The sequence below is a fragment of the Botrytis porri genome (assembly GCF_014898465.1).
Source record: "Botrytis porri strain MUCL 3234 chromosome Unknown BPOR_013, whole genome shotgun sequence".
NCBI classification, from domain to species: domain Eukaryota; kingdom Fungi; phylum Ascomycota; class Leotiomycetes; order Helotiales; family Sclerotiniaceae; genus Botrytis; species Botrytis porri.
In genome coordinates, this window is record NW_024066087.1 from 918,677 (window position 1) to 946,261 (window position 27,585).

The window sequence follows — 27,585 nt, forward strand, 5'->3', positions numbered from 1 at the left end:
CGTCTTCCATTCGTCTCATACTCGCAATACCACCGCCAATTAATCCATTAAACCTTCGGAGTTATTCGAGAAAATTTTAGTTTCTGTGCAGTGAATCGGCATGAAGCGATCCTCACCAATCCATCCATCTCAGGACGGGCGTAAGGAGAAAATAGCTCGTCGACAGGACCCTGTCTCATGCAAGTTTTGTCGGACCAAAAAGCTCAAGGCAAGATTACGACTCTAATAAGAATAACACATCGCATTCTGACCTTGGCAGTGTGATCGCAACTTTCCATGCAGTAATTGCAGAGCTCGCAGACTCCCCTGCGTGTCAGCTACAGGTCGAGCAGACATCCCAAGTTCCCAGCCGATCAATTCTTTCTCGGCAGGTTCATCAAGGTTAGTGCTGCTGTTTCAGTGCATTGAAGTAGTCTTATCTGATTATTACTACAATAGTCAAGGGATTGAGGAGTTGAACGCCCGCCTGAAAAGGTTAGAAGAACTTCTAGAAATAAACATCAATGTATCAGGAAGTTCGAAAGATACCGTTTCTGGTATTGTTCTTCTCTTGCAAAACTCTGGTATTGAATACGGGCTGATAAATGATTAGCGGTCTCGACACAAGAAACGCCTGCAGAAGATGCTCAAATCACAAATACAGTCTCGTGGTTAGAATCTGATGCTTTCGAGCACCGAGGCCTCAATGAGTCAACAAACTATGTATTTCCACTTTTCTAAAACTTACCTACGAAATGCTAATAGGATAGAATCTTCTCAGTTACGATGATGAAATCACACAAACTTTTGCTGCTTCCTTTTTAGGTACGCCGGCCACTACTGTACGAACAGGTGTCGACGTACAAAGTTTGCGTTCGCTTCCGCCTAGAAAGCATGCGACGGTTCTTTTTGACTATTTTGTCCATAATATCGTTTGGATCTATCACATAATTCATATACCAACTCTCGAGACTCATCTGAATAGAGTATATGATGATCTTGACCAGAACTTACAGCCTCAAAACGATCATGTTGCTCTTCTTTCTACAGTCTTTGCATTGAGTTTATATTTTCAAGGAGCTGAACCTCTATCAGAAACTCGTCGTTGGACTTTGTTGGCTCAAAAAGCACTGTGTGCTGCCAATTTTATCGGAAAACCCACAATGGAGTCAATACAAGTAGTGCTATTGATAGCACACCATCTTTTGCCTAACATTGGAGGCATTGCTACCTTCCGAGTCCTGTTTACTACAGCAATGCATTCAGCACGTTCACTTGGATTCGATCAACTTGATTCTACCCAGAGCAAGAAGCGGAGAGTTGGGAAAAATTTGAATTACATTGAACTCGAAACTAAACGAAGGATTTGGTGGCATATTGTTTCTACTGATTGGTGAGTTCCACTTGTACTACTTTTCATGCTGTATCTAACAAGTGTAGGATCATGTCTTTCATGAGTGGTCCGCAAAACGGCACATATATGATTCACCCACAACAGATGAAATGCGACTATCCAACCAATGTCAATGATGTCGACATTGGTCCCCCTGGAGACTATAGAAAACCTTCATGTATGGCAACTGACATGACATATTCTACATTCAGGTACCAGCTCTCGATTATCTGTCGGGAAATTGTCGACGCCACTCAAACCTTTGGCAGTGAGACACATGAGCTGCCCTACGAGACGGTATTGAGTTTTGACAGGAAGCTAATTTCCATGGTTTCTGAATTTCCTCCAGCTCTTCGTATGGATGCCAAAAGTCGAGCGCAGTACAAAGATTTAGACGCGAAGTACCCTTTCTTGGCAGTGCAAAGGACTGCGGGACATTTTGGGGTTCATACCAGATTAACCCGACTTCATCGGGCTTATCTTGCGCGAGGTGCCCATGATCCACGATTCTCTTATAGTCGAATGATTTGTCTTCGATCTGCTCGTTCAGTAATTGAGCTGGGAACAGATCTTACTGACTGGGGCAAGAAGCAAAATTTCCAGCCAGTCAGAATGTGGACAGTGACGCATCACATCTTTGTGGCTACCGTCATTTTAGTAATGGACTTCTGCTTGAATAAAGGTGATCCAAGGGCAGAGGAAAGGAAAGCCGAGATAATGGACGCTTTTAGAATGCTTGAAACATGCCAAGAAACCAATACCATAGCGAGGAGAGGTCTTCAACAACTTCGAGATATCCTACGAAGGGGAACATCATCTACCGAAGAAGCTTTAGCCCAAGTAAAGGATCACAGCAATGCGGCTCGCGATGCGTCAAACTCTATACATTCACCGGAGCAACAAAATCCTGAGTTTCGAATGCCTGAAACGATGACTACTTTTCCTGGCCTTGATATCAATGACCCATCCTCAAGAAAAGATTGGGAAAATGTCGATTTTGATACTATCGAAGATATTAACTTTGATGCTGATCTCTCAGCTAGTGACTTCGAAGCACTCTTTCACAATGAAATGGCACCACCATATGGTTAATTTCCATTTAACAATGATACCTTGATTAATATATTTGAGCGATGAACATAGTGATACGAAATCCTTTCAAGATGTTATTTCCCGATATTTACAGTTGGATTCATTATTAGACCCCCAGATGACAACAATGTTATAGTCGACGCGCCTTCCCTCGATTGCACTCAAGTCACGTGTTGCGGGTCGAGTTGGCGCCTCAGCCACGGTCTGGTCCAACATTGAAAATGCATCAAAAATAGTGTAATGAGTTGCAATTCCTTCAATTCATTGAATCATTCTCGGTACGCTGAGAAGCAAAATCTGGACATCGATCTGGCCATGGCATAGTATGAATTAGTGTTGGTTGGCACAATTGTGACCTCCAATGGATAAAATATAAAACACGAGAGGATTTCTCAAGGAAGCGCCAATCTACACAGCCAAATTTGAGCATCATTTTTATTACTGTAGGCGTTTCGATGTTGGAAATTCAGTCAAGCTGAATCGTGAGGACCCAACAAATACCAACATCTGAGTCTTGAATCAATATATATTCCTACCCCAGCTTCGTCCATCATTGCGGCATTTTCTCACATACACACCTATATTAGCAGCTTAATTTAGCAATTCGTTTTTTTACAGTCTTTCATTATACCTTTGATTGTTATATATTCATCCAACTTATTAACCGATAAAATGCCTTCCTTTGCTGAAAACCCCTCATCCGCAACCGTTCAAACTGCTTTTCAATTCCAGCATCTAATTGAAGCTGGTCACAAAAACGCAAATTGTATTGATCCAAGCACACTGAAGGTTATCAAATCCATCACCAGCTCTCAACCTGGAAAGGATGCGACTTCACTCCGAACACCTGAGTGGGCAAACAGCAAAGAAGGCTTTCAAAAAAAGCTCTTCACGTTCTTAGATGGTCTTGCAAACAATCTGAAATTGAAAGATCTTAGTCTATCAGATGATTCAGATGATAGTGAGGAAGATCCTGATTGGCGAGAAGGCAGCGAAGGGAGCGAGGTAGAAGAGGAATACGATTCTGAGTATGATAGCGACGAATATACGGAGTCAGAGGACGATCGCAATACTTTGGACCGAATTAGTGAGGATGAAGATGAGGATGAAGGTGCTGAACCGAAGAAATGCTTGGATGCCAAGCTTGGTGAAGGTATACCATTTCCCCTTACCTATATCATATTCGTGTAGAGCATGATGGCTAATCCAATTAGGTATCATTCTTCATGAAATCATTGGCCGAAAAGTAGCTCTCTACGGTAACAAGGTTCTCAAATCAGGACGTAATCTTCAACTCTCTGAAGCAGACGCTATGCGCTACATCGCAACACATACCAGCATTCCTGTTCCTCGTGTCATAGAAGCCACTACCGACGGAAAACTCACCAGCATTACCATGGAATACATTGAAGGTGACCGCCTGGACAAAGTCTGGAACAGTCTCCCAGAAGACCAAAAGAAAAGTATCGCAAGTCAGATCAATGATATGCTATTCCAACTCCGCGGCTTGACAGGCCGATACATCGGCGGTATGAATCGTGCCCCAGCTATTGATTCCCGACGCTATGATCTCGAAGGAGGCCCCTTTCAATCTGAAGCTGAATTCAATGAATTCCTTATCTCGGATGCATATGCGCAAGTCCCTAAATGTTTCCTGAAAATGGCGGAACATTCTCTTCTTACTAATCATGCCATTATTTTTGCACATGGAGAATTGGCGCCAAGGAATATTCTTGTGAAAGAGGGACGGGTCGTAGCAGTTTTGGATTGGGAAAATGCCGGCTGGTATCCTGAGTATTGGGATTTCGTGAAAAGCTTCAATGCAATGGATAGTAGGTGTGGCGAGTGGTATGATTGGGCTGAGAGAGTATTCCCTGTGGGATATGAGCAGGAGTTTATGAATGATCGGTTTGTGGGAACGCTGGTCAGACATGGTCATTCTTAGGTGGATGGAAGGTGTTAGAGCTTTCTATGGTACGCTTTCTTTGATGATATTGAAGCAGTCTTGATGCGTAAAACTTCATTGTATGAAGGTAGAAGGTGAAGGCGGGTGGCGTTCTGGTGTAGTGGCATTTGTTGTATTCATAAGTTAATTTAAGTATCCATTTCGTAGTCAAATCGAGACCTATTGCAGTCCGATTACTATACTTCCACATCATTTTATCTCAAACAATCTTTGCGTTACTGTCAGTCGTGTAACTATAGGAGTACCTTTTGAAGAACAGACAGATTTCCATTCAACCTGCAAACCAGACACCATGATATTTCCGCTCCCCCTGATACCGTAGCCTAGAACATCAACAGGACCTTCAAAGAATACTCATCCTATTTTTTCTTCCCTGCACCACCTTGTCATCTCTTCTTTCCCCCTCCTGTCCTCCCATCTTTCCCTCCTCACCCCCAACCCTCACATAAAAAATGTCCTTCCACCCTCTCATCGCCATCAACCTCAACACACCACCCAATTTTTTCCTTATTCATCCCATTAATCCTCATTTCCGCCTTCCTTCATTTCCATCAGCCACCCTCCCCATCTTCCCAATCCTCACCCCCTGCCAAACAACCAAGATATCAAGCTTCAACTTTCCCATCTCCTCCTTCTCTTTCATATCTCCAGCCCCAACCTCATTCCCACCTTTCCCCGCACTACCCCGTCTCTGCAATGCAAATCTACAAGATTCTCTCAACACATCCCTAACCTCACACTCCAAATCCTGATATGAGAAATTCGGAGATAGAGGAAGAGCAGCGTAGTAAGATGTAGCATTCGAGAGACCGTTTGTTTTGGGAAATGAAAAATAAGCCAGGGCCGTGTGCGTTGCGATTGGAAGCTGTGGATACAGGGAGTAGACTTTGAAGGTTCTGGTGAATGCGTGATGAGAGATGTGAGCAGGGGAGAAGATTGCCGGATGATGTGTTTTGAGAGCTAAGGTGCATGAGGGGATCGCGGTGTTGATGGGTGTGTGAGAATATGGTTGGCTTTTGATGGTGAAGGTTCGTTTGGAAATGAGTTTGGATGGTGCTAGAGTTGTAAATGGGTGTTTTGTGAATGGTCGGAGCATTTTGGAAGATTCGATTCTGGTGGACGTAAAAGAATCTGACGGGGTTTCTACGGAATTTGAGGAAGATTGGAAAGATATCAGATCACACATGGCCAACAGAGCTTCAATATTATATATGCCAAATTTGTTTCAATTGAATGTCAATCCACGAAGAAAGTCCTAAATTTATTCTTGCATGAAAGAGCATTGATATCGATGAGGACAACTTTTATGCCAGCTTGCAACAATGAACTTGCAAAGGGGAGACATGTAGACAAGCTAATATGAATTTTAAGTGTGATAAGAAAAGGCTGTAATTGAAAGAAAGGGGGTTTGTTGGCTTTGCTATCAAATGGGTTTTGAAAACCTGTTTGCAATCCATTCATGTTTTTGATCAGGACTCTTATTCTTTGGTGGCCCGTCTTTTCATGAAAGACACCAGATAAGTTTGAATCAAAGTTCATTCTCAAGAATCCTCCAGATTCTTTGATCCAATGAGGCCCTGGACCAGCACAAAGTGCCACCGTTCACTTATGTTCAATGGCTTTCTCATTATCAACACATCGACTTTGACATTGGGAGGCTCTATATATATGTCATGCTATAGGTCAGCAGCCCATGAGTAGTAAAAGAGCCCAGAAAACCACAACACCCAAGACAAAGTAGCCATTACCCCAAAAACTCACAACCAACCTTCACTCACTCACTCATCCCACCACAATAACATGAACGACTCCCAAAACTCCAACACTATCCCCGAAACCGTTGTTCTCGTCCATTTCCGCCTCGTCGAAAGATCTGCCCCTCTAGCTCGAAACCCCACACCATTTTATTCCCGGCAGAACAGCTCCACCGCCATGTTCGTACTCTCCGGAAACGCAACACTCGTTGATTATACTGCTGCTGCAGTTTCCATGATCGATAATGATGAACATGGCATTGCGACACGGGCTCGAAATCCTAAGACTGGGTTTTCGTTCTCCATAGATCTGGGTGATTTATTTGTGCAATTGGCTGATGTTCATGATCGGCTTCCACCGTCGTGGATTAGAAATGATGAGGAGTTGAAGGGGGCTTTGAAAATGATGGGGAAGAGGGGATGGGTGGATAATTTGATCTATGAGATGACGATTAAGGGGACTGAGTAGATAGTTGAAGACTCGTAGTGCAAGAGGGTGGCAGATCGCGGGAGGAAAATGCTTATGGTATAGATGAGGGAGAGAGTAGTGTGAAAGGGTAGATGGAAAAAGTAAGCGAAGAATATCTGACATTGGCAGTATGTTTGTGTAGGTAGCACGAATCCGAAGAATGGAACTCTCTTACACGAGATATATGCAGGGATTTTAGTGGCAGGAGAAAGATCCAGTATTCGATAACGAAGCTACAAGCAATTATCTTGTATGTCATCAGCGAGAATTGTGGAAAAATGATACCATTATCAATAATCCAAAATCCAAAATCCGTCTCACCATGTTATCCATTACTTCGATGAGCTCGCACCTCTTTCATTTCTAATAATCAGAACGGGAGATCACCATGCAGGGAGATTGTTTCACATCAGACTGCAAATAGGATTCTTCTGTTATTGTAATCAGCTTTCCGTATCACATTGTTGAATCTAGCCAAATAATAGGAATCTGAAGTAAGAAAGCTCGAGATTAGCAATGAATTTGAGACATTTTTATGACCACTGGACAATGAAAATTTTCTTTCAAAGGAGCAATATCCCGCAATGAACAGATTGAGCACACAGAATTTATGGCCCATCTTTCGCGAGCATCTGAAATGTTCATTTACAGTCAGTCAAAATCGCTGAAGGAATATTTTTCTCATGCTAGAACTTCAGGAAAAGCACGCTATTGCCAGGGGATACAACGCAATTTGAAGTGAAATTATACATGAATGCTAGACAGAAAATAAAGTATGATGGGATCTAGGTATGTTTTCGTGTATTCTACGGCTCGTGTGACCGCAAATTCTCATTTATCGCATGATCTTCGATCCGTTTAACGACTTATACTACTAGCCTTCCACTTAACATAATTCAAAACTCGATAATCAATGACTTTCTCGTGTATCAGTCTCATCTCTCGAGGTGATAAAAGCAGATTAATGATGACAAGACCAAGAAACCCCCGGCGAGGTGGATTCTCGAGTAACGGTTCCATATACTACCAAAAACAGGTATACATATAAGAATCAATGTGAAGATGAAGGTCTTCTCCTCTATTCTTTCGCATTCGGTACATCCGAACCAGTCTGATCCTCTGGTTCCAGTGGTTCTGGTGGACTATCAGTTGTGGTGGGGTTTTCGACCGGTAGAGGTAAAATATCGTTGTCCTTGACATATTTCTGAATTGTTGCGATATGTTCGTTGTTAGTTTTGATACGCTATTGGCTATTAGCTGCGATTTTTGACACATATTCCACAGAGAATCAAACCTCTCTACTCTCTTTTAGATAATGATCGAGAAGCTTCGTATAGTCAGCAATCGAACATTAAGTTATCCTGTGTTGCAATCTACCGTTCTCCTATGTGCATCGGAACTCTCTCTCAATGTCTTGGCTTTATCTATCATTGCCTGGATGTACTTTGTCTTGCGTTCCCAATACTGCGTGGCTTTTGTGACATCGAATCCTGCCTTTTTCATAACTTCCAGCCCCCACACGTCTGCTTCGTTCTCGATTATGCTTGGGAACCATTGGCGACCATACCAGTCCATTAATCCAGCACACAAGCAATACGCCGCGGTTGGTATCCGAATTTGTTTAGATGCAATTCCTAGCAGTACTAGAATTGGAACTGGGTAACAGGCTCTCTGTTGAAAAAGCTCGAATGACATCTCTTCCCCTGCATGATTAAGATACGTGTGGGCGAATTGATGACTCATGATAGTAGCTAGTCCTACTTGATCAAACGCAACGATCTCTAATCCAATGGATGTCATAAATATTCGCCCAGGCCACATTGAATGATCGTGGCCAAAGTAGTTAGCTGTGATGATTGTTCGTGTTAGTATCAATGATATATAGTGTAGTAGAGAGGTGGCCTACTTTGTGCTTCAATTAGATGGTGACAAAAAAATAATTCTTCCTTCCCTCCATACTTTTCTTCACGAGCTACCTTCAATAATTTCCGGAAGACGGGAGCTATCTTTTCCTCCTCCTGGTCATTCAATACATGCTTCGCGGTAGCAAAGTATGCATTCATATTTGCTGGAAAGATTCCCAGCATCGAAGAAGCTGAGTATTCATTATGTCGTTGGATATTCGCCATATCGTTGTGAGAGAAGAACATAAGGCGTCGTCGGTTTGTAAAAGGAGCTTTCTCAATATGCCAAACTGCCCAACTCCACCATCCCGCAATTCCTACGGCACATAAGTATGCGGGCCATCGTATCCACCGAGATTGATGCGACCATGGAATCTCGTTGTTGAAGTATGATGGCGGAGGAGAACTTTGTGGAAGATAAGATTGAGGTTGTACATATTGTCCCCGATGGTAGAGTCGCGGGGATCTTTGAGATGCGCGGGTGAATTCGGGGGTTAGTCGCATAAAAGACGAAAGTCTTGAATTTCGTTGTATCATGTCTTTCATATTATGACGAATGGGGATGATTCGCAAGTCAGAATTGCAAGCTTTGATCATAGATGGGAATGATCTTCAAAACTTCTATTAAAAAGTAGTCACAGGATCTCGGCGTTCTGAATTTTTGGCTTTCAATACAGGGCGTGACTTCCTGAAGGCATCACGCATGTTATTAGCGTTGATACAGACGTAAAGGGCAGGTGTGACGCAATCTACGCATCTGTTCAACGAAGCTTTCTATGATTTTATGATAAGAGTACACATAAGAAGATCAACCTTGTTTCAATGTCTGATATCTGATTCTGACATGGTAATTATTATACCTGAACTTAGATCATGGCATTGAAATGAAGACTCATTGCACCGACGAACAAATATGCAAATCAACCTTCATTGACTAACTATCACTGCGAAAAAAAACTCAAAGGTCTTGACATGATACCATCGTGGAAACGCACAACTGAATCGGGCATTCAAAATCAGATCATCAGAAATCTACAAACTCAGAAACCCCAATCCTTCACCAATCTTCCAATCATCTCGTCATCTATTGTACCAAAACCTCTAAATAATGGACTCGCAGCCTGCAAATTCTCAGTGGTCCTAACCAATCTTTCCTCATGCCCAATTGCTCAAGTGCTGGAAATTTCTCTAGTTCATCTCTTGACGTAGCGTCATGTTTCTTGAGTTCCACGAGCCAATTCTGCAATGAGACTTCTTTGGTAACACGAATTATTTTCTTGCTTCCAGGTACAAGGCCACTCCACTTGACGCATTTTGGATTTATGAGATTGAAATTTGTTAAGCCTGCTCGCGTGTCAGTCCCATGCATCAATTCAACGATGATTTGTGTTACACTATCAGCCGAAATCTATTGAACAAGATCTTGAGCTCCAAGATTACTTGGTATCAATCCAAGTGCTTTGGAAGATTGCAGAAGAGCTGGGAACCAATCCTGAGCATTCCACTGCTTTTTTCCATCACCAGCAGGGCCACCAATTTGTCCACATCTTAGTAAGACATCAACTGGGATACCGTGATTTTTTGCAGCATTACTTAAAATATTCTCTGCTATGAACTTGGATTGTCCATAGCCTAACATTGGCAAGTTACCATCCGTGAAAATATGTTCCGATACTGGTTTCTTGGGTCGGAAGGATGGCCAACTAGCCAATGAGCTGAGCGTGCTCATAAATTGGATTGTCACTTTGCGTCGAGATAATAAGGACCAGTCGACAAAATTGCGAACGCCGGTAATGTAAACTTTTTCGAAAGACTCGATGGGTAGGTTGAAGTCGACTGGCCAATCTTTTTGTAGGATCACATCAATGGTTTCAAGAAAGCTTTGATAAATGGCAGGCTCCAAACCAAATCTTGGTTCGCCAAAGGATGCTTTGACGAATTGACCTTTTTGAGCTCCGTACACGTCACCGAACTCTGCAAGAAAGATTGTCTTGGCTTCGGATCGATTGAAACATACTATTCTAGCTACTTTAGAATCTGCGATTAAAGCTTTGAGAAAATAGTATCCCAAGTAGTCAGTGGATCCAGGAAGTACTACTTGAAAACTATCGCCATGAGACTTGATGATTGTTTTTGCTTTTTTGTTGGGCAGACTTGGTAAGGTGTGTATACACAATATGTATGGTTAAAAGGGTTGTTTATTTCTGTTTACCCTCTTTGTATGTAGAGGGAATTGCTATATCTATATATGTGTACTACCCTCATTTACGTACTTCATGTGTATGTGGGTAAAGCGTGACATGTAATGTCACGTTGTTGGTCACGTGTTCCGACATTTTTTGACTGAGAAATTTCTGGAATAGGTCTGGATAAGGTCTTCCAAGTAATTGTTTGCTGGGATAAGAGTCGGAGATATATTCTCTACGCCATCGAGCACCTCTGAAACGTCTTTAGGTTGGTAAGTTGAGTACCCTACTTTCAGGCCACCTCTGTTTTGGACTACTCTTTATCACCAAAAATCTCAAAAAATGGAATTTTTAATTTTCTTATTTATAAATAGAATTTATTGAAAATTTGTATATATATAATTCAGATCGTTTTAAATCTAATCTGAAAATTTTAGATTTTTAGGATTTTTTTATATTAAAATCTAAAGCTTTAAAATATCGATTTTTTAATTTATATAAAAATCATATATAAATTTAGAACTTTTATAAAATCTTTAATAACTTTTTAATAACAATTATTAAAAGAAAACTATATATTTTTTGAAAAGTTTTGAGCTTAAATTTATATAGAAATTCAATTTTTTTTTTAGAAAAATTAATAGATATAAAGATATAATATATAATAAGTTTAAAGTATTCACAATAAAAAAGCAGGCCAGTGGAATACATGTAAAAGTGATTATATAGATTAATTATATTAAAATAAAATCTAACTATAAAGTGGAAGTAATATATATATAGTAGTTAAGTGTACATACTATAACTTTTAATACTTCCTCAAAGAGTTTACTCTTTCAACTTTAGTAGTTAGCTTTGAAGCTTTAGTATATTCTTAAATCTCTTAAATATTATCTTTGTATATGGTTTTATTAATCCATCTACAGCTATATTATTTATATTAATATAATTAATATTAATTAAATATTTTTCTATAAGATCTCGAATAAAATAATAATATATATTAATATACTTTAATCATTTATATAAATATAAATTCTTAGTTAATACTAATACTTCTTAATTATCTCTGAGTATTTAAATTATATTATTATTTCTAATATACTTTGATCATTTTAAATCTTTCAAAAGTTAAACTACCCATTACCCTTGTTTAATAAACATAGCTATAAAAATATATTTAGCTTTTATATTAAATATAATTATAGATATCTATTTTTTACTTCCTTATAAAATTAATCCATTATAGAATATTATTACCTCATCAGAAATGCTTTTTCAATTAATTTTATTATTTACCTAGTCTATATTTATGTATATTTTGATAATATATTGTAAAAGGTTATATTCTTTATAAGTATTTGATTGAACTCCTTTAGATCTAAAGCGTAGCTTCTGTTTAATAGTCGATCTTAAATATCTTATAAGATTTTTAAGTACAATATTATAATATTTAATAAGATTAAATATAGTTTGTACTAATCTCTTGAAATCGAATACAATATCTAATCTAATATAAATTATAAGGTAAATTGTACTATCAATTACTTATTAATATTCATTTATATTAATAAGTTTATTGTTCGGTAATATTAATTACAATTAATTGTAATTCAAAATTAATATTTTTTTAGGGATATATTAATTATAGAAAATTCTGAATCAAATAAACATTACATCCAGGTATTCTTCTTAATTTATAATTAATATTCTTTCTAATTTGGTACAAATAATCTATACTTTTAAGATCTTATTAATCTCCTCCAAGTCTTTGGTATTAAATCGAGCAGAAAGATTGTAATAAAACTACTGAATATCTTATTTATACATAATAATAATAATATTATTATTTATATATATTAAAAAAATTAGCTAATATTAATGATTGATATATAAATATAGATCTGTAAGACTTTATATAAACCCTATTTTAATTAACTTTCCTTTTAGAAAAAAACTTTAATCTCTATTAATTTACTTTAGCTTATAAAAACTTTAAAGTATATATAGAATATGGTTATAATTAATATAAATATCTTGAAAAGGTATTAAATAGATTTCTTTTTTTAAGTATAATTTGGTGAATATATTTTTAATATTGAAATAAGAGTATTTGAGGTTCTCTTTTACAATAATTATAAGGAAAAGGTAAAGAATATCAAATCAAATTATAAAAATAAAGGTTTTATTATAATCTTTACCTAAAATTTAATTGAATTTTTTAATTATTAATTTAATCTTAAATTATTTTATCTTATTATCTTTTGTTTTAATAAAAAATATTTATTTTATTAAAACTAAATTACTTCTTTGTAATAAAATAAATTCTTTTTAAATATTATTTTTAATTAATAAATCTATTTCTTTTTAAATTATAATTTATTATTTTTTGTATACTTTTTATTTATTATTATTTCTTTATATATATTAGATATTTTAATCCTAAGAATTTCGATTATTGGTAGGTGTTATGGGAGCTGCCTCTAGGGTTATGTGAAAGTGGCTAGAGATTTCTCGAGGTGGTTTAGATTAAACTTCAAATAGGAATTCAATAAGGTTATAATTGGTTATAATTCTTATAGTTATAATAATAAAACTAATGATTATTCTTAAGCATGAAACTCTATATTATAATGAAATCCATTTTTTTATATAGATCTTCGTCTTACTTAAACAACTAGAACAGTCAATCGCTCCTAAAGCACTGTCGTTCTTAAACTGTCCATCACAGAACACTAATCCCATAACTCTTGGTATCCTAGCTTATTATTTTGTTCTGAAGCTAATCCCCTAAGACATTACTAATCCTAGTGAAGCCTTCTTGCTTACTGTGTTCTGTCTTTCCTAAGACCTACTATCCTGAAAGCTATGTTCTAGGTTTCTAGAGTATCCTATAACTAATACTATATACATACCTGAGGCTTCCCTTGGGTGCCTAATGTCCCCCAGTATACTGCAGCTGAATCACTGAGGCCTATAATACTATTATAGCCTATAAGTTGGTGATTCTACAGCCTGTTACTAATCCGTTGTAACAGTAGGATAGTTTTAGCTTTTACTAATATATTTACTAAAAGAATTAAGATTTTCAAAGCAATTTTATTATTTGTTTTCTTTTCAAATTAATAAATATTTAAAATGGTAATTATAATGTATTCGATTAATTTTATTACTAATTTATTTAAGAAGGTAAGTAAAACCCAAATGATTTTAAAATTTCTTTATCCTTTTACATCATTATCATTACCTTTCTTCTTTTTTTAAAAATTATATTTCGAATTCAGTAATATAGAAATAGGTTTAGATATAAGTATGGTAAATAATAAAATTATATTAGATAATATAATTTTAAATAATGAATTTAAATTCGATAGTAATAAAGTTATATTAAGTAAAGTAATCTTAGATAAAATACCCTTAAATAAAATAATTTTAAATAAAGTAATTTCAATTTCTTTATTATTTTTCCCTACCAATTCTAATAAATTATTAATTACCTGTTAAATATTTTTATATTTATTTTTATTAAAATATAATATTTTCTTGATCTTTATTTGTTTTGATATTATTAAGTGTATCTTTATTGAGTTTGTGATTATTGTATCTAATAATATTGGTGGATTGACTGGAATAGACGATAATTCAGGGATATTCTTAGATCTGTTATGAGATTTATAATCAAATTCTATATTCTTGATATCTTATGATTTGACTATATAATTTTTGAATTTAAAATCTAGATCCTCTCCTTTATAACTTTTGTTAATTATAATATAATAAAAATGGTATATGTAACCTAGCTCTAATAAATAAATCTTTATATATTTAATAATATCTTTTAAATATCTCAGGAATATTCTAATCTTTATTGTATTATAGAGTTTATTATGCCTTTATCCTTTTAAAATAGTTTTAAGATTGATATAAGTATAATATCAATTCCCCCAGACTTTGTATATATTAATATTTAATAATATACCTGTAAATACTTCGAATAGACTTTGATTAATTCTATTTATATTTGAGCTAATACTAATATAATTTCGAATATATATATTATATTTGATAGCTTTATTCTAAAACTCTAATGGTAAATAAGCTTCTTTTAATATTGCTCTTATATTAGCTTTTATGGCATATATTATATTTGATTAAATCATTTTAATAAAATAATGTAATTACTGTAACCTTTGATTACATATATTACGACGGTATTTAACATACCGCGTCACATGGCCAAACGGTCACGTAATGGACCTAGAGGATCTAGGGGATCGAAGAATAAATGTTTAGACCTATAAGATCCAAAGGATTCAAGTAGAACAAAGCCTCATAGTTCTGTAGAGAACGAAGGTTTATATAAGAAATAAGGTTTCTTTATATGTAGAACTTTATACTTAAGAATAATTATTAGTTTCATTACTATAATTACAAGAATTACAATTAGTTATAACCTTATTAAATTCCTACTTGAAGTTTAGTTTAAACTACTTCGAGAGATCTCTAGATATTTCCACATGACCCTAGAGGCAGCTCTCGTAACACCCAGTAGTTTTACAATAAGATTAAAGCTGAAAGCTTTTTGAATAGCTTATATTGCTAAAATAGAGATTAATAATAAGAAGCTTTTATACAATGTAACGTTAATATATGAAGTATATATAACAAATAGATTACTAAGTAGTAATAACGAAATAATTATTTACATTATATCTTTTCTTCAAATAAAAAAATTACAAGTTATTACTAAAAAGATTTTTTATTCCAGTTTAATACTAAAAAGTATTACCTGTTATATAATATTCGATATTATTTCAAAAATTATTATTTATAAATCAAAATTCATTATTTTCAATTACCTCATTTTAAAAAGAATTTCTTTCTTTAAATATTAATATATTTAAATTGAAATAATATAGTTTATATAGTTCCTATTTTACTTTTTCATTTTATTATCAAATATACTTAAATCATTAATATAAGTTTTCTACTTATAGAATCTCAAAATGAACAAAGATATTAAATCCAGGGATTACTCCAAACACATTCCTTCTTTTACTTAAAAGAATTATAAACACTGAACTCGTTAAATAAGAATTCAACTTCAAGGAAAAGATTAATTCTATATATACAAAAAGATATTGTATAAATATATATGAATTATAATAGCTAATAATTTAATTTAGGATTTCAAAAAACTTTAAATCTTTAACAATAATAATAATACTACCACAAAGATTCAACTCAATATTAACAAAAAGACCACCTTTTTTAAAAACGATATTAATATATTATCTTATATTTATTATTTATTATCTAATAATAATAAAGCTTTAATAAAAAAATATAATATAATAAAAAAACTTTGAGATTATTTAATAATAAAATACTTCAAAATCGATAATATTATAATAAACAAATACCTCTTTAAAATCAAAACCTTTTTTTTTCAATCTAATAATATCCTTAATATAATTATAATAAATATCTAGAATAAGCTTAAAGATCTTCAACAAAAACCCTTATCTATAGATACTTCAGCTGTTACTTTGTATATAAATAAATCATTTTTTTAAAGTTTAACCTTATTTCTCCCTAATAAATACAAAGTTATTATTAATATAATCCGCATTATCAATTCTACTTTAAATATTGATAATAAAATCAAGTATTTACAAATTAAAAAATTAAAAATACAAAATTTTAAAGATTCAGTATATCTTACAAAAAGAAAGAAATATATTCCACCTTATTATTAATACAAGATTAGTATAAGCTTAAAAACTAATATATTCATTATTATTTATAAACTCTATAATAAACCTAATCATTTAATTCTAAAATACTTCTAGCTTCGTTACGCCAAGTATTTCTTGAAATCTAATTTAAAGTATAAACAAAAGAAAAGATAATCTATCTTCTTATTATAAAGAGATAAAAAGTATAGCAAGCATAAGGCTTATATCACTAAATTAAGCTCCAATACTACTAAAAATATTATTATTAATAAATCTAATTTCAAGTATTATTATCTTATTAAAAAAAATATTAGTAAAATATTTTTATTATAATAATATGTTAATACTAGTATTACTTTATATATATTTGATTAATATTTTTTCTTCAGAAGTCTAATTTATATTCTACAATAAAGGATAATAATTAATAAAGAAGCTATATATTTAGATAAACAAGGGATAATGAATATAATGTATAAGGATGGAATAAGGATATTATTAGCTAAAATGCTATATATACCTGGATTAAGAATCAATTTACTTTTAGTCAAAAGAATTTGTAAAGCAGGGCTTAAGGGTACATTTAGTCTCAAGAAGATATATTTTATATCAAAAAACAATAAAAATATTAAAATTATTAAAATTAAAATGAAAGATGGGATATATATTATTTCATATATAAATCAGAATATAAAGATTCTGTATTTTTTATACTCTTTATAGAGATTATTAATAGTATAAAAGAAAAAGTTGAAGAATTAACTATAATAAAAAAGGAAAAATACCTTATTTAATATAAACACTTTAATCATTTTAATTTTAATAAAATTAGGAATTTATATAAAGTTATTACACTTTAGAGATCTATTAAGGTTTTTTTAATTTTTAATATTTATAAAGTATACATTTTTATAAAAATAATTAATAAAATCCTAAATCAATTAAGTATATAAAAATCTAAAAGATTAGAATTAATTTATTTCAATATTATTAACCCTTTTTCAAAATTTATTTAAGAATATAGATACTTTCTCCTTATTATTGATAATATTATAAAAGTAAATTAGATTATTCTATTAAAGTAGAAGAGTAATATAATACTCTTATTAAAAGCCTAAAAATAAGAAATTGAATTTATTATAGATATAGTTATGATTACTACTAAAATCGACAATATACTAAAGCTTCTTCAAGTTATTTGGGAATAAAAGGCTAATATGTTGTTACAGGAGCTGCCTCTAGGGTTATGTGGAAGTGTCTAGAGATCTCTTAAGATAGTTTAAACTAAACTTCAAATAGGAATTCAATAAGATTATAATTAATTACAATTCTTATAACTATAATAATGAAACTAATAATTATTCTTGAGCACGAAGCTCTACATATAAAGAAACCCTTTCCTTTATATAAACCTTCACACTCTGCTGTCCCACCGATCCCACTCACTAAGAATAGTAAGAGTGATGGGATCCCACTGATCCCATTAATAATAATCGGTGGGACTGATGGGACGGTCCATCACGTGACATTAGTCCCGTGAGTCTTGTCGTCCTGTCTTATTTCCTGTCCTAGGGCTAATCCTTTAGGAGCTTACTAATCCTAGCAAGATCTCTCTTGTTTACTGTGCCCTGTATTGCTTATTCTTCCTAGGACTCTACTATCCTAAGAACCACGTCCTATGATTCAGTGTATTCTATAACTAATATTATATACATGCCTAAGGCGTCCTTAAGTGCCTAGTGTCCCCTGGTATACTACAGTTGAATCACCGAGGCCTATAATACCATTATAGCCTATAAGTTGGTGATTCTACAGCCTGTTACTTGATCCATCGTAACACTGGGCTTATAATTTGTTCATAATGAAAGAGTAGGTTAATGAAATATATGTAAAAGTGATTATATAGATTAATTATACTAAAATAAAATCTAACTATAAAGTAGAAGTGATATATACATAGTAGCTAAGTATATATGCCACAACTTCCAACATAAAGTAATATAAATAATTCCTATAATTTTAAGAATATTTTTTTAAATATCTATTTATAGAAAATTTTCTTTTTTTTTCTAAATCTTTTGAAATCAATATATTATAAATTTATAATAAATTTTTATAATTTATTTTTAATAATTTTTATTAAAAAGTTATTAAAGATTTTATAAAAGTTTCAAATTTATATATAATTCTTATATAAATTTAAAAATCGATATTTTAAAGCTTTAGATCTTAATACAGAAAATTCCTAAAAATCTGAAATTTTCAAGATAAATTAAAAATGATCTAAATTATATATATATATAAGTTTTCAATAAATTCTATTTATAAATAAGAAAATTAAAAATTCTATTTTTGGTGTAAAAAGTGGCCCAAAAGGGAAGTGGCTCGAAAGTAGGGTATCTGATTTATTCCATATTGAAAATCGCTATGCGCAGCCTTTTTGTTGTGGAGTTATTATAGATGAATCTGATTGTGAGATTTGAGAGTTGTCTTTGGGAACAAGAGGCAGTGAACTTTATTGAATAATATTAGAAATTTATCTAGGCCGAGGTAGGATAAGCCGTCATCTGCAGGTGAGATTTGGTTGGTTCCAACTGTTATGGCTCTGGGTGAGTAGAAAAGATTTATCACGCGGCCAACAATTTGTAAAGTCGCAAAAGGGTTCGGTGTCCATGTCAAGAAATTCCCTCAAAAACTCAACTCAAAGTATGTATTAAACTCTCATCTCTTTCAATTTTATCCCCGAGAAGTTTAATAATCAGACCTCCCACATCAAGATTGAATGCAATCCAACCCTAAATCACTTATTCCTTGCTGTAGTGCTTCAATCGGCTCATGAACTTGTTCTAACTTGGGCTTCGGAAGCAAGCAAATGGCCAGAAGTTCCCGAAAGAAGACCATCACTTGATCTCTGGCTTTCTTCACAGCAATCCATGTGAATTGGCGCAATGTCCTCGAAGCTTCAAGAATAGAGTAGATTTGGTGGCAGTGTAAGGTTTATTGACTCCGCCAGTTCTGTAGTTTCAGATGTGTGATGTCAAGTATTTATATTGTCTTTGGCTTGATTCCAGGACTTCGGGTAAAGATAAAGGGGACTTCCTCTGTAGGTCCTTGCGTCACAATATGGAATCTAGAAGGGTCTCATCCCCGTTCTAAGATGGACTAACTATGTTATACTATTGAGCAGCTTGCTCCAATAAAATAGAGCACTGAAATTAGGTGGGTTGATTACATCGGCAAGGTTCTTTTTGGAGTTACAAATCGATGTAATCATTCCCTAGGCTTTCCTAGAAGAACCCTACACACACGATACTGGTGGAAATACCGTAAAAGCCATTGTGTTTATGCCAGTAATTACTCGTCTCACCTTCTCCAACCATCACCAGAACATGAAGTTCACGACACTCAGAAAGTCCTTATTAGCGAATCCGAACAAGCCACGGGAAGGGCTGAATGATCTTGCAGTCAAACCCAGTAAGTTCGTTGGAACATCGTAAACTGCTACCAAACTGTCGGTACACAGAAAGCAAGAAGTATTCACACAGAGCCACTCGACTAAATGAAAGATAAATTGCTCGTACGCAGCAAAGTACAAATGAAGGAGTCTAAATGCGTCATAATTGACAAAAAAACCAAAAACAGGATGACCACACTTTATGATCAACCATGAGGCCGGGGATAGGAGAGCTTTGTGGAACACTCGAAGTGAAGGAGCAGTTTCACCGTCGGTATACATGCGAAACCAGGAATACCAACAATAAAATATTGATCGAGAGAACAAAAGATTGGTGGATTGACTTGTGATATGAACCATAAGGGGTTTGGGTGTAATGTAGATGACGATGGACTCGGACACCGCACGCTTAAGGTTAGTCATCGACGTCTTTCATGGAGCGGTTGAAATTGAACCAAGATCTGAATTTCATGTCAAAAAACTAGGGGTCTCTTGTTCATAAAGTCCCTAATTTTCATCTCAATACCAAGTAATAAGCTTTACATTATCATTCAAGTATTATCCTCACTCGTTCACAAAACCCCGCATTACGCGCAACGACCTGTCCGTATATATTAAAATCATAGAAATGATATGTTTACATTTTCGATCAGGGGTCTTTGTGAGTCGAGATTGGAATTTATGGTAAGATATACTGGGGACTCCGATGTTACTGCGTGTCGGCGAATATAATCGAGTATTAGGGAAATAATATCCAATGTTTGGGCAGTTTGAATCAGATGGTAGATGCTTACGAAGACCGTTGAGTTGGAAATCTTGTCAATTGGGTCCTGAGCGGGCTTGAAAGTCATTAGAGGAATGAATTCATTGCCAGGTTTGCAACAAAGTTCGAGGTTTGGGGGTTTGCACGGAATTCAATCGTTAGTAATGTATTACTACACCACAACGGACTATATAGCATGGTAACGAGTTCACCAACATCTTCATCTTACGACATACATTCAAATGATCGCTCTGAATACATAGGGCTTGTACAGTTTTTAGTCATTCTTGATTGAAACATTCCGATGCAAGCTATCTCTCCTACGAATATAGTGCCATTGTATATGCAGGCTACTGACTTCCATGTCTCTTCTTAGGTAGCAGGTGATTATTATCTTTGGATCTCCAATCACTTTCTACTTTAGCAATTCTTGACTTATCCACCGCCACTGCCCGTCTATTTCCGACTTCATCTATTGCGGCTGAGCCATGCCTCTTATTAGGTAGTATATTACCTTCATTAGAATTAACATCATCCTCGACCTTGCTACCAGCTTTAAGTTTCTCGACAAGGATCTGTCCCCTTTGATCACCGTTCATTGGCGCTCGGTGTGTATTCTTGAGTCTCCCATCGACTTCTGGGTGACCAGCTCTCGGCCTGTTGCCGGGAACCAATTTTTTCTTTGCAATCTCATCTCCTAACACTTGACGTTCCCCTTTGGATTTCTCATCCAATTCTTTTCTGCCATGAGGTCTGGAATCCTCAGCAATGGCCGTCCTTGTCTTCGCGGCTTCATCTTCTGACACTCGACGTCCTTCATTGGATGTTTCATCGATTTCCGTCCTAGTATTACCTCTTGGTTTCTCAACAACAGTCTGCTCCTTTCCAACCCCACTTATTGGTGCTTGCTGTATGTTTTTGATTCTCCCATCGACCTTTGTGTCATGGATTCTTGTCCTATCTTTGGATATCATTTTTGCCTTTTCGAGCTCATCTTCTGGCACTCGGCGTCCCTCATGAGCTCTCCCATCAAGTTTTTCTCTACTGCTTCTTCGCATCCCATTATCGATCACTCCTTCAAGTTCGAACTTATTTACGGGCCCTTGACGACGTTCTCTTTGCCTATCATCACTTGTTCTTCTCACGTCGTTTATTGGAAGTCTGTGTCCTTCTTTAGACTTTCCATCTTCTACCTTGCCCCCAGGCTTCGACTTCTCAAGGGCTTTTTTCTTCTTATCGACCTTCTCAATCAGTACCGCTCGGTCTTCTTTTGAACACAAAGCCTCATTGTCAATCTTGAGCCATTCATTGGGAAGATCTTCGACTGTCCAGTACTGGGCATGTCTGTTCTTTGACGTCAATAATGTAGTCAATCTCTTCAGATGCTGTGCTTTCTTTTCCGGAGTCAGCAAGATACTAAGACTAGGAGCTGAAGCCCCTTTCCTCTTCGAATCCACTCGCGAATCAGCTCGTGGGGCTGATTGGATCGCTTCCTTACACTCTCTTGCAAAGTCATTGCATGCGATGAAGATGCTTTTATGCTTATCCTGAATTTTTAAATACATTTTTCCCGCCGTATCACTAGTGAACCTCCATCCATTACTTTCTTCAATTTCTTTGATCTTCGCCTTCTCCAGCGATTCAAGATCCTCTTCCTCAAGAATGCGCTGGGTGACCTTATCCTTCGTTCGGCCTTCGAGCAAGATCACTGGGGGAAGTGGAGTTGGAGGATAGAGTAATGGTAGAGGCGCAGCTTTTCCTTGATCAGAATCGTGGCTGTCACGTCGAAAGTCATTTTCCAGCCTTGGGCGAGGAGGTTGATTGTCTACCAGGGTAGATCGACTCGGAGGAATACTCATTGGTGGAGACATGTTGATATAGTAAAGTAGAATTCCGAACTGTTCGTGATGATGATCTTGTAATCACGATGACACGAGTGAAAAAGAATCGTACGCTAGCTACAGGAGATTATTTGTAACGGTGCCAACGTTGTGTTATATTATAAATCACAGGTTAGCATCTTCAATCGGTTCAGGTCGGAAATCTAGATTATCTCTAGTTCTGGGGGTGGCCGCGAAGATTAACACTCGGGTTGTCCAAGTATATAAATATTTATGAATATTTTTTGGCCCGTGAAACCATTGTCTCGGAACTGCCAACGTTTTTGTGGCCAAGCCAAGATGTTAAGGAGGCGGCCTCGAGCATGTGTTGAAAGGCGTGTATCTCAGGAATAACCGCGCGCTACCATTTCACGAAACACCTACATAGATAGCAATGGCTAAATGTAAGTATAATGGACATGTGCTTGCCATCGTTAGATTCAGGAAGACGGAGACCCCGCAAGAGCAGAACCATGGAATATAACAAGAAAATTTATGCAAGGATATGCAAGAAGATGCATCCAAACTTCAGCCCTGGAAGGATACGTTCATGCGTGTACTAGCATCAAACGCTTTTAGTTGCAGTACAGTGATTTCTGCCAAGAAAAGCGAAAGTAAAAGTGATGACGCGGAGTAAGGGGAGGCTAAACGTAAGAAAACATGATCAATGTGTTCGTTGACGGTCACAAGAGAAGAGACCGTTGTTTCCAATCCCTCCGAAGTATTGGGTCAAGGGACACAGGAAGACAGACCTTCAGACAATGTTAAGCTCAATTGTGTTGGTATGGCGGCTTCGAAGCGTGTACCGTGTTTCTATGATCGTAAATATCAGCTATACTAAACCGACAAAAGAAATGAGTGCGATGAGATACACCCAGAACGGAACATGAAGACGAGCATTGATCAATTTCCGAACGAAAAGGCTCCAAGATTGAATCTAGAAATTGATATCCACGGCACCCTCTGAGGATCACGGATTATACGGAATACGAAATTAGATATCACGTGAGAGAGTATTTTTCAACTAAAATCATTGGATCGTTGCAAGAATTATCCAAGCTTCTTGAGATATTATTCATCCATCTTCCATCTTCTCCAAATTGCTCCACTCCTTTCTCCTATCAAAGTTCAAACCCCTCGAACCCCCTTCATCTCCAAAATGAATCTCCACAGTTGGAACATCTTTGGTTCCTGTTCTTGAGTTTATGTTTATATCGACCGTATGCTTATCAACTCAAACATGATACACGCGTATTGCTACACCTGAATCGCTCTCTATAATACACACACAGACACACACACACACACACACACAACACCATCATCCAATCCCATCAGCATCAGTCTGAGTTTCGGTAATGTCTCACAGCATAATTCCGTGCACTTGGCGATCCACCAAATTCGTAAACCACCTTTCCTCCCAAGATCTCGGCATCCCCTGACGACTTGGCAGCGGCATAGTCAGAAATGAAAACGTTTCCAAGGTGAATTCGGATAGGGTCAAGATGCTAGTGCAAATCAACTCAATTGAGGCTGTGCTCAGTATGCTGTCTTTGACCTTGGCATTTGACTATACCCAAAGATAACATAGTGAACGAACGGAAAACATCCCATACCAATGTTCATCTTCATCTGATCTCGTAGGTCTTCTGCTACACACTCAAGCCTTGTATTTGAATACATTCACTCTTTTGCTCCTCTGCTCAGCCGCTGTCATAGAAATCAGTCACTCTTTTATTCTCGATTTCAAACCTCAAACTTTACCAATCCCTATTCACACCTACTTTCATGTACATGTTCTATTCTTCTGTCATTTTCACATCATGAAGCTCGATTCTTCTTTAATCTATGCGGCAAGCCTCTACGCTCTTGCTGGCCATGGCGTGGAGGGTGCCATCACACTTGATATCACATCTTCGGACTCGATCAAAACTGCAGCAAGTAACATAGCATATGATCTCATGTCATATTACACTGGAAACAACACAGGAGACGTGCCAGGCAATTTACCATCGCCATATTATTGGTGGGAGGCGGGCGCTATGTAAGGTTTCCCCTATTCTCTCGATGGCTCTGACTAACCTCTCAAAGGTTCGGAACCATGATTAATTACTGGTACTACACAAATGATACAACCTACAACGATAGTGTTCAGCAAGCACTACTACATCAAGCTGGAGACGATGATGACTTTATGCCTCTAAATCAAACAAAAACAGAAGGAAACGATGATCAAGGATTCTGGGGGATGGCAGCGATGACAGCGGCGGAAACCAAATTTCAAGATCCTCCAGATCCATCTCCGGGATGGCTAGCGCTTGCACAAGGAGTCTTCAACACTCAAATCGCACGATGGGATAATTCGACATGTAATGGTGGATTTCGGTGGCAAATTTTCACTTTCAACAATGGTTACAACTACAAGAACAGTATTTCAAACGGATGCGTCTTTAATTTGGCAGCGCGACTCGCTTTATATACCGGTGATAAAACTTATGCGGATTGGGCGGAAAAAATCTTCGATTGGGTGTATGGAGTAGGACTCATTTCTCCCGAGTACGATGTATATGACGGAACTCAGAATTCCGACAACTGCACAGATAAAGACCACAATCGTTGGACCTACAATACCGGCATTTACTTGATGGGAAGTGCTGCCATGTACAACCATGTAAGCTTCATGCGGATTCCAATATGTTTCTTGACTTGAATACTGACATTATTAGACAAACGGCAGCGCTATCTGGAAAGATCGTGTCACCGGCCTTCTCAACTCATCAACGGACTTTTTTCAAAATGGAATTATGGTCGAAGCGTGCGAAAGTGGTACTTGCAATAACGATCAACAATCATTTAAATGTTATTTTGGACGGTGGTTAGCTGCGACAGCCAAGCTTGCGCCTTTTACCTACGATACTATCATGCCTTTGCTATTTACCACCGCAACAGCAGCAGTAAAAACCTGTACGGCTGGAAAACGAGGCAATTCGTGTGGCTTGAAATGGACCACGGGAGAACACGATGGAATTACTGGCGTAGGAGAACAAATGTCAGCATTGGAAGCCGTCCAGGGTCTATTATTACCCCAAACCAGAGATTGGGTTAGTAAGGTAGCAGGAACCGGTACCAGTGAAGGTGATGCACATGCAGGAACAGATTCGAGAATGAGAACGGATGGAACCGAGATTACACCCGTCACCACCGCCGACAAAGTTGGAGCTACGATATTTACTATGCTGATTGTTGCGGGTGTTATTGGTGGAAGCGCATTTCTGTGTGTCGAGTGGTTTTGAAATCCGTTGGAGGAAATCTACTATGTTTATTCCTGTATGTGAGCATACCATTAAAAAAACCATTAATCTCGTGGCATCGGCTGGAGTTGGGCATATTATCGGCGTTATGTATCAGGACAACCGGATAACAGGAAAGGGGTCGCGTTGGGAAGCAAGGCGTTAAACCCACAGGCTTGCATAGACAGCTTTTGCTATGAATCTGGCCGATTTCTTTTGTTCTTTATTCAATTCGTCTTCAGGACACCTATTTTTCGAAACTATCAATCTGTCTACCGCGTCTTTCGGGCGTCAATATCAGTAGAGAAAACTTGCAGATGAGCAGGTTTTGGATATATAAAGTTGAATTCCTATTACGGGCAGAGAATAGAATATCAATCATTTCAAACGATGTGTATTCACGGGTGTCAACTGGCTTTGGTGTTGAATGGCTTCTGGAGTGCCTCTGATTTCCTCATTATCTCACAATTACACATTCAAACTGGTCTTTAGAATAGAACAATAGGATATTCAATATCAAGCGTGCACTTTTAACGGTCATGATTATATCTAGAGAAGGCTCTGCGCTTCGTGGCGCAATGTCTCATTTGAGATTTGGATTCTTTATTTGTGAATATTTATGGATATGGATATTTTTGTTCAAAAACACTTTGAATTTCTGCATTTGTGAGTTGTGATGTTCGTCTGCTTCTCGTCATGGGTTCTTTTCCTCGCTGGATTTTTCTCTCGATGACTCTTGGATACTATTTTATTACTCGTAGATAGACGGATAGATAGGTAGATAAATAGATAGATGGGTGGTAGAAGTATCTGAATTTTGCATATTCTCCCTTTTCCTTCGATTCCGTGGTTTGTTAATGGGAATCGTGCGTCCGGTGTCTGGTATGCATTGGATGGGATGGGAGGGTTCCTGCTGTGAACTGAGTCTAGCTTTTGTTATTTTTTGGTCATCTCATTAGGCGTGATTTGTTAGGAGGGAGAGGGGGGAGTGCTAATTTGGTATTGTATAGCAGAGTGAAGGGCGTAATATTATGATCGTGCTTCTTCGCGTAGCTAGAGGGTATTCGTTTGTGTTTGTGTTTGTGTTTGTTGATATGTTGCCTTCCCGTTTACTTCCAGGAGATCACCCGCATCTTTACTCTGAAATGTGAGGGTTTCTTTCCCCCGCTGGGTCATAAGAGTGGGGAGTGTTGTGGGTTGGTTGTCTTCCTTTCTCGGGGGCGTCGGGGATGCGGTGCACGAGTTTTGAACGAGAATTATGAAAATGGTAAAGGAAAGGGATGGTAAAGCAGATTGGGCTAACGGTAGAGAGAAGCCTGATGGTTTGATTGCTAGGGAAGGATGAGGGTATTGATACTTCGCCTACCTAGAACCTTATGAACGCCAGACAAAAACAGGCAGGAGATTACAAACAGGCGGTGCTGTGTACCAAACTCCACCACCGATTGTGTCCTAAAATAAGAATCAAAGGTCAGATGCAAAGAGAGTAAAATGAAATCTACAAAAAATGAGATTATATTTATCATACCCCAGATATCTTTTTCTCCTAAAAGACGATCTGCTTACCTTCTCTAGCTATGTAGTCTGGGTTTCCTCAAATTGATTCCCAATGTAGGGAAGAGGCCCTGTACGCTTGTACTCCCCTGTACCTTCAAATTTTCCAAACTTCAGGTTCATTGGTAATGCAATATCTCGACGAAACATAATACCACAATTG

General features: G+C 36.5%; 8 protein-coding genes across 8 annotated transcripts; 4 read left to right on the forward strand and 4 right to left on the reverse strand.

Annotated features, from left to right (window-relative positions):
• Positions 1 to 100: 100 nt before the first annotated feature.
• Positions 101 to 2,464, forward strand: EAF01_009186 (uncharacterized protein; the record flags this gene model as incomplete). Its single annotated transcript, XM_038917442.1, has 6 exons — positions 101 to 208; positions 260 to 381; positions 439 to 536; positions 593 to 702; positions 750 to 1,372; positions 1,420 to 2,464. 6 exons carry the CDS (start codon positions 101 to 103, stop codon positions 2,462 to 2,464), a joined length of 2,106 nt encoding a protein of 701 aa, XP_038767047.1.
• A 672-nt stretch (positions 2,465 to 3,136) lies between these two features.
• EAF01_009187 (uncharacterized protein) lies at positions 3,137 to 4,605 on the forward strand (the record flags this gene model as incomplete). Its single annotated transcript, XM_038917443.1, has 2 exons — positions 3,137 to 3,617; positions 3,679 to 4,605. 2 exons carry the CDS (start codon positions 3,137 to 3,139, stop codon positions 4,407 to 4,409), a joined length of 1,212 nt encoding a protein of 403 aa, XP_038767048.1. The 3' UTR covers positions 4,410 to 4,605.
• Positions 4,606 to 4,956: 351 nt separating this feature from the next.
• Positions 4,957 to 5,526, reverse strand: EAF01_009188 (uncharacterized protein; the record flags this gene model as incomplete). Its single annotated transcript, XM_038917444.1, has 1 exon — positions 4,957 to 5,526. One exon carries the CDS (start codon positions 5,524 to 5,526, stop codon positions 4,957 to 4,959), a length of 570 nt encoding a protein of 189 aa, XP_038767049.1.
• Positions 5,527 to 6,230: 704 nt separating this feature from the next.
• EAF01_009189 (uncharacterized protein) lies at positions 6,231 to 6,653 on the forward strand (the record flags this gene model as incomplete). The annotated part of the gene is made up of 1 exon (XM_038917445.1): positions 6,231 to 6,653. One exon carries the CDS (start codon positions 6,231 to 6,233, stop codon positions 6,651 to 6,653), a length of 423 nt encoding a protein of 140 aa, XP_038767050.1.
• Positions 6,654 to 7,731: 1,078 nt separating this feature from the next.
• Positions 7,732 to 9,103, reverse strand: EAF01_009190 (uncharacterized protein; the record flags this gene model as incomplete). The annotated part of the gene is made up of 4 exons (XM_038917446.1): positions 7,732 to 7,896; positions 7,948 to 7,980; positions 8,031 to 8,500; positions 8,560 to 9,103. 4 exons carry the CDS (start codon positions 9,101 to 9,103, stop codon positions 7,732 to 7,734), a joined length of 1,212 nt encoding a protein of 403 aa, XP_038767051.1.
• An 862-nt stretch (positions 9,104 to 9,965) lies between these two features.
• Positions 9,966 to 10,286, reverse strand: EAF01_009191 (uncharacterized protein; the record flags this gene model as incomplete). The annotated part of the gene is made up of 1 exon (XM_038917447.1): positions 9,966 to 10,286. One exon carries the CDS (start codon positions 10,284 to 10,286, stop codon positions 9,966 to 9,968), a length of 321 nt encoding a protein of 106 aa, XP_038767052.1.
• Positions 10,287 to 21,048: 10,762 nt separating this feature from the next.
• Positions 21,049 to 22,569, reverse strand: EAF01_009192 (uncharacterized protein; the record flags this gene model as incomplete). Its single annotated transcript, XM_038917448.1, has 1 exon — positions 21,049 to 22,569. One exon carries the CDS (start codon positions 22,567 to 22,569, stop codon positions 21,049 to 21,051), a length of 1,521 nt encoding a protein of 506 aa, XP_038767053.1.
• A 1,107-nt stretch (positions 22,570 to 23,676) lies between these two features.
• Positions 23,677 to 26,405, forward strand: EAF01_009193 (uncharacterized protein). The gene is made up of 3 exons (XM_038917449.1): positions 23,677 to 24,622; positions 24,670 to 25,249; positions 25,305 to 26,405. The coding sequence occupies exons 1-3, from the start codon at positions 24,402 to 24,404 to the stop codon at positions 25,869 to 25,871; spliced, it is 1,368 nt and encodes a 455-aa protein (XP_038767054.1). The 5' UTR covers positions 23,677 to 24,401; the 3' UTR covers positions 25,872 to 26,405.
• The last annotated feature ends 1,180 nt before the right edge of the window (positions 26,406 to 27,585 follow it).